At 35.7% G+C, this 13879-nt stretch overlaps 3 protein-coding genes across 4 annotated transcripts; all 3 read left to right on the top strand.

Moving 5' to 3' along the window:
* Positions 1-113: 113 nt before the first annotated feature.
* LOC123313120 (nuclear cap-binding protein subunit 3-like) lies at positions 114-2508 on the top strand. Its single transcript, XM_044897841.1, has one exon. It carries the CDS (start codon positions 305-307, stop codon positions 2255-2257), a length of 1953 nt encoding a protein of 650 aa, XP_044753776.1. The 5' UTR covers positions 114-304; the 3' UTR covers positions 2258-2508.
* Positions 2509-3895: 1387 nt separating this feature from the next.
* Positions 3896-6483, top strand: LOC123313753 (RING-type E3 ubiquitin-protein ligase PPIL2). Its single transcript, XM_044898751.1, has 8 exons — positions 3896-4060; positions 4113-4636; positions 4720-4998; positions 5149-5297; positions 5542-5693; positions 5752-5941; positions 6194-6333; positions 6389-6483. The coding sequence occupies exons 1-8, from the start codon at positions 4029-4031 to the stop codon at positions 6471-6473; spliced, it is 1551 nt and encodes a 516-aa protein (XP_044754686.1). The 5' UTR covers positions 3896-4028; the 3' UTR covers positions 6474-6483.
* A 651-nt stretch (positions 6484-7134) lies between these two features.
* Positions 7135-12474, top strand: LOC123313488 (dynein axonemal intermediate chain 4-like). 2 transcript variants are annotated; one of them, XM_044898396.1, is made up of 4 exons: positions 7135-7540; positions 7708-7976; positions 9137-9643; positions 11238-12474. In XM_044898396.1, the coding sequence occupies exons 1-4, from the start codon at positions 7257-7259 to the stop codon at positions 12383-12385; spliced, it is 2208 nt and encodes a 735-aa protein (XP_044754331.1). In that variant the 5' UTR covers positions 7135-7256; the 3' UTR covers positions 12386-12474. The 2 variants fall into 2 exon arrangements, with proteins under 2 accessions (XP_044754331.1, XP_044754332.1); XM_044898397.1 differs by having other exon boundaries at positions 7418-7544.
* The last annotated feature ends 1405 nt before the right edge of the window (positions 12475-13879 follow it).

Raw genomic sequence — 13879 nt, 5'->3', positions numbered from 1 at the left:
CACAGAACAAATCCATTTTTTCTTTTTCTTTTCATTCTTGTTCAAAATTTTTCAGTGGCCTGAGAAAAAAAGAAAAATATTCTCTGGTTCACAAACGTCAGTTTGTGAAATTTTTGATGTTTTGTGTATAAAGCCAACGATTTATTTATGTTATGCAGTTCCACGTTCTCCTTTTGATAAACGAAAATTTTTATAATCTGAATGTGTTCTATTACATTAGGTAACAAAGCTATTTCGACTGAATATTCAGATGATATCGATGAGTTCTTCCGCCTAAATCTGAATATTATAAAACATTTCCATAATGGCCACCAATTTAGAAAATGACAGATTGAATATACGAATTGAGATTAAAAATAATGCTCCAGAGCCGATGGATATAGACGAGTTAGAAGAAAATAAGAGTGAAGAAGAAGGCGAAATCAGAGATACTTCTTTAAGTGATGCAATAAATTTGAAAACGTCGAACCATGTAAGTTTCTATCAGTTACCTCTGTTAAATAAGAGGAATGTGAAGGAAGACTTAGGTAATTTCATTGAATTGGATAAGAAGAAACTACAAGACAGGGCAAAAAGGTTTTCCCTCAAACCAGATGAAATAAACATATTTAGTGAAGAAGATTTGAATGAGTTGTATATCAGTTTAGGGATAAATTCAGAAAATATCGATCAAATCAGATTTGAAGCTGTACATTTGAGAAGTTCTGATAACTTAACTTTCAAAGATGTTGCGACTTATTTCATGAAATATGCTCCCACTTCTGTTGAGATGATAGATGATGAAAGCTATAACCTTGTTTGGGAAAGTAAGTTGGGTGCAGCCAGAGCACTATTCTTCAGATCACAAGTTGTTCGAGGTATGCCTGTGCGAGCTGTGTCGGAACATGTAATTGATAGCTTCATATTAGATGACCCAGAAACTAATAAGGAATCATCTATTCTGCTGAATGAGAATCGTCAAGTAGAATTAGCAGATGATAGTGCTGAAGAATATAATAAAATAGTTAACAGTAATTCAGTTGATATTTCTGCTATCAATATACCAATACCACCAGGATATTGGAGACTAGGAAAGGAGGATATTAATTCCTACTCTGTTTTATTGAGATTCTCAATGGTAACTGATAAAAAACCACAATTGATCGAGAAATGTAATAAATATTTTAAGAATCCTTTTTCAAAAGATCGTTTAGATCAGCCAAACAAAGGAATTTTTTCTAGAAATAAGGACATTAGGTCAGACACTGTAAATAAAGATCCCTGGGGAATTTTAGCCAAAACATGGAATGAGGATTATAAATTCAGGGAACAGGAACGATACAAGGATACCCAGTCAATAGAAGATAAACTGCTACCTCAAATATCAGTCAACCCTGAACTTAGAGTGCGATTAACTGCAAAGCGACGGCTAGGTGAGAAACAAAGTGATGATACTAAACAATCTTCTTCGGAAAAAGAACAGAGTGAGGAATCAGACAGAGAAAATAAGAAGAAGATTACTAAAGTGCCAAGAATGCGTATGTATGCAGATGAAGAAGAAGAAAAAATTAAAAGGAGAAAACTGCTTCATACATTAAAGAAACAAACTGAGAAAATTGAAAAAACAGAGATTGCAAATACTGACCTAAGAAATATACTGAGGATAACAAATAGAAAGGCAAAAGCAAGTGTTGAAACCTATGAAGATTTGGATTTATCTTTGAATTTGAAGAATAGGAGAAACAAACTTGTTTTCACAGTAGCCCAAGATGCTTCTGAAAAAAGATCAGAAAATCACATAAGAAACCATTCAGAGAGAATACCAAACAGGGCGAGACAGACAAGGTCACCTATTCGTTTTAAAAAGAATTCTCCTGAACCAGTCGATTCCTTGAGAAGAGAGACCAGTGGTCGTCAGAGAAATTCTGTTAGAAGACAAAATAGGAAAATATCAGTAGGAAGTTTGTATTCAACTAGAGAAGAGACTGATGATTATTACTCACATAAACCAAAAAGTAAAGTTGCCTTGGTTATCAAGACGCAGAAAAAACCGAGTGTAGCATCAACTGTCAGATCAAGAAATCGAAAATATGACACAACTTCATCTTCAAGTGATAAAGACAGTTCCAGCGAAAGTAGCGGAAGTGAAGAAAGTTCTGAAGAGTCGGATTCTTCAAGTTCTGAGGATTCAGATTCTAGGAGTAAACAGCGTTCTCGCACTCATTCACAAACGAGCAGATTGAAATTTAAAGTGAAGAAAGAGAATGAAAGAAAGTGAAGAAAACAGAATTAAAAGTGGAACCATAGAAAGTTATATCTGATAGGATCACATCCGGAGCATGGAGATGCATACATGATAATATTCAGATTTCATTTGGAATATCGGCATTCTAATGGTTTACAATTTTTTTTAACAAATATTTATACCAAATTTGAAAAATGAGTGTATATTTCTGATATATGAAATTTATAATTTTGTTCAAATACATTAACATATAGACATAAGACAATAGAAGTTTATCTAAGTGACTTCATTCAATTGGGAATCCTCCGAGACAAAATGAAAAATTAATTAGTTAAAATTTAAAGAGCACATTGACATCGACGGCAGATTTCGAACACATTAAATAGTTATTGAAGATTCAGTGGTTTTAATCTATTTTTCTGTGGTTTCATGTTCACATTTTAGGTTAACTATAATTTCTTAAAATTTAAAATCACTTTGAAGGAACTGCAAAAATTATGGTTTTGTCACAACAGATAAGTTTTTTGTATTGTATAATATAAAATACGCAACATTTAGGGTAAACGTTGTTTCAACAAGTACAATTTTAAACTGACGTCCTAATGGCACTGTGTATAATAAGAAGTGCTGCCTATAAGACATTAAGATGCAACCTAAGAGAGAGTTTCAAGGTTTCAAAGCAAGTCGCTGTCAGATTTCATAATTTCCATTTAAAACCTTCAAGAGCTTCAAATCTAATGATTCAACAGAGAAGTCATTATTGGGTCAGTGGAATTCTGGGAAAGCAAACCGAAATAACTCTTAAGAACTTGGACAAAGTGCCTAATGGACTCAAGATGATTTACAGGCATGATGATTTGGATCTCCATTTTAAATGGTTATACCTTGCAGTGTTTGTGATGGCTGGCATACTTGTAACATTAGTAGTATTCAAGATTGATAAACAAGGTCCTAAATTTCATTTGGAAGAAGAAGCTTTTACAATGAGATATGAATATGTGATGGCTTTATTTATTTTCTCATTGTGTTTTATGGCTTTTCATGGTTGCATGAAAAGGATGCCAGTGAGGATTTACAAAGTACCTAAGACAGATAACTATATAATCATTGTCTACTCATCGATTCCCTTTACTACAAGAAAAATACCTTGTAGAAGAGGACAATGCGTTAAGGTAGATCCCAGTTCGTACCCTTCCTTCATACCATGTTATGATTTATATAGAATAGCTGATGAGCAAAATGTATATATGTTTGAAGATGCCTTCAAAAGACCTGCAGATCTACACGTAATGCTTGGGATACAGGAAGATTATGATGATGAATGATGAACTATTTGATATATTTTGCGTGTGAATTTCATAGCATTAATAATAGATTGCATAATTGATCTGAATTCATTGTTTCAATTTATGAAACTTTTCCGACACATTGAGAACAAAACAGAGCAAATTTAAATTATAGAACATAGAACAGGACTTTCATTCTTTTGTAAATATTGAACTCAATAAAGTTCAATATTTGTAAATGATAAAATGCTCAAATAATAAATCATTGATTTGGGGGAATGGAGATCCGAATCGGAAATTATTTTCTTAGGTCTATTTAATAAAAGACGAAGAACCAGAAATATTTATAATAGTGTTCTGTGGTCATCAATGTCATATTGACATTAACCTTTTTTTTCAAGGTCCTGTCAAAATATTTATGTCTTTCATCTCCACAAAAATATTATCTTTTTAGAATTAATATAACTACTTTGATCGATTACTTGAGCAGCAAGAGGAATTATTAGAAATCAAGCAAAATGGGGAAGAGGCAACATCAGAAAGATAAAATGTATGTTTTTAAGTTTCAGTTATATTCGTTGCTCACATTCGTATTGCTTCAGGTATTTAACGTATACAGAATGGACTACTCTATATGGTGGCAAGAAAGCAGGTCCATCTAAGGAAGAAACGAATTTCAAACGTCTTCCTCTAGATCACTGTTGTTTGTCATTACAACCTTTTGAAAATCCGTACTGTGATAAGCAAGGAAATATTTTCGATTTGGAGCCACTAATCCCATGGTTAAAAACATATAAAGTGAATCCAGTCAGTGGACAACCACTTGAATTCAAACAACTCATCAAGTTGAATTTCCACAGAAATGATGGAAAAATGGAGTGTCCTGTGTTATTCAAACAGTTTACTAATAGTTCTCATATAGCAGCAATTGCAACCTCTGGAAATGTGTATCTTATGGAAGCTATTGAACAACTTAACATTAAGAATAAAAACTGGAAAGATCTTATTACTGATCAACCTTTTGAAAGAAGTGACATTATAGTAATTCAAGATCCCAATAACTTGGGCAAGTTCAATATATCGAATTTTCATCATGTTAAAAAAGATCTCAAAGTAGAAACAGAAGGTGAGAAAAATTCGATGAGAAAAAATGAAAAATGGGTGAAATCCATAATATTTGGCATGGGAGGTTTAATTGATTTTTTCTAGAACAAATTGAAGAAAGAAAAAATTCCAAAGCGAGATTGAAAAGTATTAATCCAGAGACCAAGTATGCATTGGAAGAATTGGAAAGAGATTATAAAGAATCGTCTTTTGATGTGAAGAAAGTTGTTAATAAGGAAAAAGCTGATAAATTTAATGCTGCCCATTTCTCAACTGGTGCAGTTGCGGCTAGTTTCACCTCTACAGCAATGGTCCCTGAATTAGTTCATGAAATGGCCATTTTGCCTGAAAATGAGGTTAGATATCAGTATGTGAAAAAAAAAGGTATTTTGATTTGCTTTACCAATTGCTAGTTATGAATTGGAGAAAATTCATTTGCACCAATTGATATACTACTTAATTTTGCACAAGTTACATATCATCACAAAAACGATGTTCACAGGAAAGTGTAACTATTATTGATCATTTCCACAGGTTATGTTAGGTTGATCACAAATTTGGGACATTTGAATTTGGAACTGCACTGTGATATGGTACCTAAAACCTGTGAAAATTTCATTAAACATTGCCTGAGTGGATATTATGATGGTACCAAATTCCATAGATCTATTAGAAATTTTATGGTGAGTTATAGAGGGCCTAAATATTTGTCGAATATTCGATACAGTATTCACTTGGCAAAATCGAAAATTGTAAGCAACAGACTAAAAAACAATGAGAAATATCTGTATGAGATTCCAGAGTTGGTAATTCATGACAATTAATCTAATTGTAAAAAGAAAAAAGTTGTGGATAAAACATTATGCTTTTATCATAGATTATGTTACTCTCTCTTTGATGCTTTGTAAAAATGAATTCATCTGATAGATTCAAGGTGGTGATCCAACAAATTCAGGAAATGGGGGAAAATCCATATGGGGAGGGCCTTTTGATGATGAATTTAGGCCTAATCTAAGTCACACAGGGAGAGGTATTCTCTCTATGGCAAATTCAGGCAAGAATACAAATGGTTCACAATTGTTAGTGCTGCATAATAGTATTTGATTTGAGTTGCAATTGATTCTTTCCTTATTGCAGTTTTATAACCTATCGTTCTTGCAAGCATTTAGATAATAAACACACTATTTTTGGATGTGTAGTAGGTGGAATTGAAACTTTAACTGAGATGGAAAGGATTGAAGTGGATAACAAAGATCGGCCTATAGAGGATATTGTTCTTGTCAGGGCACAGGTTTTTGTAGATCCTTATGAAGAAGCAGATGAACAGGTACTCAAAGATTAGATGGCAAAATTTTTACATTCTGGTTGTTTGATAAGCTGGTTTACTTCAATACATCATTACAGATGAAATTTCAATTGTATCATTATATTATAATTGAAATGATCTTCATTTGATGTTGAAGTTAGCATGATTTTTGCAATTTTAATCTGTTGGTTCAACATATGTTTATTTTACCTCTTTTTTATTTTGTCTGCATATTATGTTTGGTTGTAATTTTCACCATGAAATCATTTGTAGCTGGTGAAATTGAGAGAGGAGGAAAAAACTAGGGTTTCAGCTGAGCAAATGGAAAAATCTACAAAGTCACAGCCCAAAATGGAGTTAAAGGCGTATCGTAGTGGAATTGGAAAATTTATAAATCCAGCCATTTCAAAAAAGTAATAAAACAAGATTATAATTTACTGATATTCAAATAATGTTTTTGTTTTTCAGTTCCAGCGCAAAAACAGGAGAGTCTCAAGAACCTCAGCCTAAGAAAGTGAAAATTACTAATAAATTCAATTTTGATAAATGGTAATAATATTAAATTTCGTTTTATTTCACTAAAATCCTGAATTTTTTTATAAACAACCATAGACCCAATCACAGTAATCTAATATCTTCCTTCAAAAACCATAGATGGTTAGGGATGGGGCAATGATATAACGACGAACGGAAAATGTCGGTATTTCCTTATTATAAACCACAGAATACTTCAGAAACCATAGATTAATGGAACTAAGTTAATCGATGTTCTAAAACCATCGATGTTTAGGGATGGGGCAACGATGTATCGAGGAATGGAAAATATCGGTGTTGATTTTTGTCGAACCATCGATGGTTAGGGATGGGGCAACGATGTATGGAAAATATCGAGGACCACTTTTGAAATTTTGTCGTATATTTTCCTTGTTACGCAGTAAATATGTAACGGCGATGGATAAATATTTGATATTTAGGAGTTGAATAAATTGCTCATATATTTGACATTAAGTTCCGCATCGTTTCGGGGAGCAAAATATCGCATGCTATAACAGATATTTGTGAAGATCGCCTGAATTGCCGGGTAGAGATAAAAGAGATAAATAAATACATGAAAATAGGGTTTCACTAGGGATCTTCTTGAGTGGTTTGAGTTCATTTATTCTATGCGGCTTTGTGAAAAGTACATAATTTTCTTCCTGAATGATACCATAGTTACTGAATGTTGAATCGATTGAAAATATCAATCAGAAGTGTTTTTAACTATATGTTCATAATAATTGGTTAAAAATAAATACTGTTATATTCCATTCTCAAGTTTTTCAACGCTTCGAACAACATGAATAAATCGGGCAATAGAAAATTGCTGTCTGGTCAAGCAGCTCAATCCAGCATGTACGCCTTGAAACCCAAAACAGGAATCTTGCACAAGTCGAAAGCCATCGATTACAACGTTTATTACAATGGTCTGGATGTTACCCCAAAACCGTTGAATCAGCAAATTTTCAAGGCCGGAAAAGAGAGGCAGCTTAACGTAGTGAATATGTCTGGAGCTGGAGTTGATACGAGCTCAACGAAAATGGACGTCAGCAATCAGTTTCAGAAATCGATGTCAGCAGGACGGTTTGTAAGATGTTTTCATATACTAGCTCAAAGGTTTTGTGCTTCGCAGGAAAATTCATGGGTACAATTTAGGACGGTTATGATTCTCAGCAAATGAACCGTTCCGATTGTGATTTCACCTCATTTTATCAGAGACCTGATTCGAAATAATCAACATTGTATTACAGATTCAAGACAGAAATACACACTGTCGACTTCAACAGAAGTTTTTTGGGTAACACAATCGATGATACTTTCATTCTTCAATCGGTGATGACCGACACCAATACCGAAAGTGAGAGGTTGTTGGAGGATTCAGAGGTTAAATCAGATGTTGAGGATAAGCCGCCGGAGGTTATCCCAATAGCTGACAAGATCAGTCTCATACTCAATGAAACGGAAACATTTTTCATACTAGATCTACCTAGCGCGTCGGAAATCAAAGACACACCAGAAGGTTTGTAACATTAGAACATTTTCCATATTTAAAGCGCTGAAAATCTTAGATGGCATAAGCGGAGCGTAGAATGATTGTCCTTTCAAGTAGATTAGCCTATTAAGTAGATTCGCCCATCAAGTAGATTCGTCCTTTAGGTACATTCACCTATCAGACAGATTTGCCTATCAACAAGGAGAATCCTTCCTTAAGAAGATTCACGTATTAAGTAGTTTCTCCTATCAGTAGATTCGTCTTTTAAGCAGATAGGCCTATTAAATAGATTCGCCTATCAAGTAGATTCAGTTGATTCACCTATTAAGTAGATTCTCCTATCAGTAGATTCGTCTTTTAAGCAGATAGGCCTATTAAATAGATTCGCCTATCAAGTAGATTCAGTTGATTCACCTATTTAGTAGATTCTTCTATCAGTAGATTCGTCTTTTAAGCAGTAGGCCTATCAAATAGATTCGCCTATCAAGTAGATTCAGTTGATTCATCTATTAAGTAGATTCGCCTATTAAGTAGATTCAGTTGATTCACCTATTAAGTAGATTCTCCTATCAGTAGATTCGTCTTTTAAGCAGATAGGCCTATTAAATAGATTCGCCTATCAAGTACATTCAGTTGATTCACCTATTTAGTAGATTCTTCTATCAGTAGATTCGTCTTTTAAGCAGATAGGCCTATCAAATAGATTCGCCTATCAAGTAGATTCAGTTGATTCATCTATTAAGTAGATTCGCCTATTAAGTAGATTCAGTAGATTCATCTATTGAGTAGATTATCCTATCAGTAGATTCGTTTTTTTAACAGGACAGGCCTATTAAATAGATTCGCCAATCAAGTAGATTCGTCCTTCGGGTAGATTCGCCTATCAAACAAATTCAGTAGATTCGCCTTATTAAGTAGATTCTCCTATTACCTAAGTAGATTCGTCTTTTAAGTCTAGTTAATAGATTTGTCTATCAAGAAGACCTATCAAATCCTTCACGACCTGGATTTGAATGCTATATTTCATTGATTTCGCCTTCTGCAACATTATTTCTTTGAAGGCTGTGGAAAATAAGTTGAGCATTAGATGTGTCTGCTCACATATATAGATATAAAGAAGTGATATTAGACGATATTTTTCTTGTAAAGTCCCTGGATGACCGAAACCCTAACATCGCCTCTTCCAGGAAACTACGTCGAGAAGCTGAACGCCGACTATGAGTACCTGACAGTAGGAAAGGGTAAAAACCGTAAAGTCATAGACGCCATGGTGCAGACCCACGGCACCCTGCGCAAATCTAGAGAAACCGAGGCTGTCAAGGTGAAAACGGCCAGCCACTCGACCTTCGCGTCCAACTGGGAGATGTACGACACTTTTCTGGACGACAACTCGCAGGAGAAGCACGTGGAAGAGGACAACGACTCGCAGAAAGACGAGCTGCACGGACTGAACGATACGGTGTCCGTGGAAAGCTTCAGGCAGTCGATGGAGGAGAAGCAGCTCTGCAACTTGATGAAAAACGAGAGATTCTTGCAGGCGGCCACGGTCGTAGAGAGGCTGCTCGCAAACAACGCCTACAACGTGCAGCAGAAGAGGTTCAAGGGTTTGACTGAAGGGAATGAGCTGAGGGAGAACATCGAGTACAAATACGAACTGGACTTGCTGTGGACTTTCGCCAATGACCAGACGCAAGGTGAGAATGATATCCATATCCACATGGACATGGAGTGAGCAATACCAGCATGAAATTAGAAAGAGATAAATATAATCTTCAGGCCAATACAGGTCTCTTTGCTGTTGACATGGACGTGAGTGTGGACTAATCAAAATTCTAGAAAAAAGCAACTAGCTGACCTGTTGTTCAGTTTCTCCCTGTCACCTTTTTTGTCCATTGTATTTCAGCATAGATGATGGAAAGGAAATGCTCAGTCCATGTCTTATTGTCTATGGGTATCCACTTGTCCATAAGATGACGAATTTGGATTCTACATGGTCGATGGCGATGAACTAGAGGTTACATTTTGAATAAAACTCACTATTTTGGCAGCTGTCTTTTTTTTTTCGTACTATCCTTTTTGACTTAAATTGATTGAAATAGAAAGATTCATAGTCCATCCAAGAATGATTGACATTTTGGTTGGAAAATCGAATTTAAATTGGTAATAGGCCAAGAGTTTCATCGATTTTGCTCTAGGTTCTCTAGTTTCTGGGATCCCCTCAGCGGAAATCGAATTTGGCACAGCCTGTACAGCCATACAGAAATTAGATTCAAGTGCAAAAAAAGTGTTGCGTTGTACTCCCCCCTTTAACGCAAGTTTCTCTGGAATATCCACTTCAATTGTATACCATGAAAGCAAAAGGCGTGCTAACCCATTGTTAGCACAGAGATATACAGGGTGGGTCTTTGACTCGTCCAAATATTTTGACAGCAGATTCTTGAGGTCGAAAGAAACACATTTTTCCTTTACTATTTTTTCCGAATCAGCTTGGTTTAAAAGATACAGGCTGTTGAAAAACCATAAAAAAATTGTTCTTTTAGTTCTATCTCACAAACGGTTTCATCGAATTGAATGAATTTCGGAATATAGTTTTTCATTTATTTGATGAATCTTTTTCGAACACAAGATATCACCCATGTCTTCCAGTTTTCTCATTACGACCATTACGTACCATAAAATACCAAAAATTCAAAGAACCCAACTCTTGAAACTAAGTTGGACATTGTCTAAGGAATGTTTGAACGTTTTGTAAAATAAAAGTATTCTTCATATTTTCTCGTATAATGCGCCGTTTTCGAGTAATTTGATATTAAAAAATAAAAAGTATCCATGAAATTCGGAAAATTGGGTACTTCGGCTGAATGCAACTCTGTTCGAAAGATCCACAGATCTGTAATGTCATAGATTCAGCTTGTTATTCTGAAGGGAATTTTGTTTTTCCAGAGGCGGCATAGCACATTGTGAAAACTTAAAACGGCTATATCTTTTTATCAGGGCCGAACTGCAAAAAATGGTATAGGAAAAAAGTGTTTCTTTTAACTTCAAGATTCCAATGCTAAAATATTTGTACGAGTCAAAGACTCGCCCTGTAGAAACCGACTTTCACTTGGTTTATCAATGGAGGAGAGCATCTTTCGAACAGATAATTCTGAATGGAGTTTTGGCGTTTATCACCGATACGGATGCCGTCTATAATTGTAATTAGCGAGCTTGTTGAAACGTTTCGCTTTTATCGCCTCATTAAGTGGATAAACTAATTTGTGTATTGCTGTTTTGTATCTATTTCAGGTAAATGTGTAACAGCAATAAACTGGAATCCGTCTAACGAAGATATCCTCGTGGTGGCATACGGAAAGTTCTATTTCACCGATAAAACGAACGGTATGGTGATGATATGGAACATAAAGAACCCCGTCCAACCAGAAAGACTGTATTGTTACAACGAATCCGTATCTGCTGTCGCTTTTTCCAACGTACAGCCTCATCTGATAGCGGTGGGCTTCAACAATGGTATCATCGAGGTGGTGGATATCAGGGAGAGAAACCTGACCATTGTCCATAGGAGCGGCAGAGACAGTAACGCGTCTTTCGAGACGGTAAACTATCTAACATTTTACTCAGGCGACGAGCACTACAACTACGAGGAGCAGATTTTAGCCTGTTTTAACGACGGCAGGATCTGCAAGTATAGGTTGAACCTCATGACTGTCATGCCTTGCATCCAGATTATGCGAGCGCCGGAAGCCGATGGAAAAATCAAGGGGATTCAGAAGATGACGGTGTGTGGGATTCCGGCCATTCCCCTCACCAAATACACGGGTGCTTTACTGATCACCTTCCACCCGGGTGACCCTAACATTTATTACCTCTGTACCAACACCGGGGTTATACATAAGTGTTCGACGAATTACTTTAACCAACACCTGGACCTACTGTTGGCCCACGACGGTCCCATTTACCAGATGGAATTTTCCCCGTTCTGCAACAAGCTTTACGTAACTTGCGGCGGGGACTGGTACATCAGGATTTGGGCGGAGAGCATACACGAACCTCTGCTGGAGTTGGTAACCACGATGTATCCTGTGCAGTACGTTCTGTGGAGCCCTGTACACTCCACCATCTTGGTGGCGATCCAGAGCAGTCAGATCCTGATCTGGGATCTGCACAGGAAGGTGCACTATCCGCAGAATATCATAAAATCACCTAGCGGATCTCGGAATTCCACCATCAAATTCACGGAGAATGGGAAGTGTCTGACTGTGTGCGACGTGGATGGTCATACGCACATTTATTCGTTGGAGAATATGCCCATACCGGCGTTTTTTCAGGATCACTTGTTGTATTCGGCGATCAAGAGGAATCTGATCACTAAACCGGACCTTTTGAAGAAGTTTATGGCGTTGAAGACTATGAATTTCGAGAAACCTTCTAAGTAGGAGGGTTCGAGATTGAGATGGATGGTTGTGAATTTTCGCTGAAACCAGATTTATGTATTATTTTTGTATTTGAAGCTCAACTTAATAGATTTTACAAGGAAAATACTTTTTTTGTGTGTTACATCTTTCAGATATCGTCTTCCATGAGAGATCAGCAATAAGCAATACTCAGTATGTTTTTTACAGAGTGTGCTACGTGTAAGACGTTTATAAAAAAGTGCCTAATCACTATTCTGTGCTGTTGGCGTTTTCGACGATGTCTGTAATGTCTGTAAACAAATGGGAAGGACTTGGGGAGATGATTCCTCGATGAAAATAAGCAGGGGTAGTTCCTATAAATTTTTTTCGAAATCGACCTCCCTTCCAAGATACAGCCTTTGAAAGGCGATGACGAGTTGACAGTTTTTAATTTTTTTTAAGGGTTCTAAAAACCACTGAGTCATGAAACTATACATAATATGAAGCACTTAGTTGATGTTACTCACACAATTTTTTTAGATCTCATAACTTAATTATCAGGGGTTAAAAATAACAACCCCTTATGATTTTCCTTCAAAAATTGTTTTCGTGGGATAGATTTTCGAAAAATAAAATTCTCTTATAGTTTCCCATTAAATTCTGGAGGAAAAAAGTCTCTTGCAAAATTTCGATACAGTCGATACTTTTCTCGGAATAAATAAAAACTTACAAGCAGTATACAAAGGTCTATGAGACAGAAAGTTGATGCATGTATTTTAGCGGGAGGTAGTCATTCTATGGAAAACTAAAACGATGAAATGGAATGAGTGATCAGGACTGCTTGTAAGTTTTTATTTATTCCGAGAAAATTCTCTCTCTTTCTCTCTCCAGAATTGAATGGGAAACCATAAGAGAATTTGATTTTTTGAAAATCTATCCCACGAAAACAATTTTTGAAGGAAAATCATGAGGGGTTGTTATTTCCAACCACTAATAATAAAGTTATGAGATCTAAAAGAATTGTGTGAGTAACATCTACTTAGTGCTTCATATTATGTGTAGTTTCATGACTCAGTGTATTTTAGAACCTGTAAAAAACCATCTGGAATGGTAATAACTTTGAAATTTTGGATGATGTATTCCTTTTCTCAATCTTCTATTTTACATTTCATCGAGTTGATGTTCTTCTCAATGCTAAATTTTTTAATGACTATACAGGGTGTTCCTAAATTGAACGTACAAACGAAAAGGGGAGATTCCTTAAGTGAGTTAAAAAAAAAAAAGTCCCATAAACATGGGGTCGCAAACGTTTCGTTTTCGAGATACAGAGTGTTGAAGTTTGAATTTTTTTCAAGTTTTTTTCTCATAATATCTACACTTCACAAGATATTCAACTGAAATTTGGCATAGATATTACATTTTAGAGTTCTCACCACGTGACATGGCAATTTCGATAGAAGATCTACAGGGTGATATTTTTTCTGGAACACTGCCACCTGTTCTTCTGCAGAACTTTTTTTTGGTGAGCAACTGTTA

The sequence above is a fragment of the Coccinella septempunctata genome, chromosome 5, assembly GCF_907165205.1.
Source record: "Coccinella septempunctata chromosome 5, icCocSept1.1, whole genome shotgun sequence".
NCBI classification, from domain to species: Eukaryota; Metazoa; Arthropoda; class Insecta; order Coleoptera; family Coccinellidae; genus Coccinella; species Coccinella septempunctata.
Note: the sequence above shows the minus strand (reverse complement) of the source record. Positions and strands in the feature narration are given on the sequence as shown.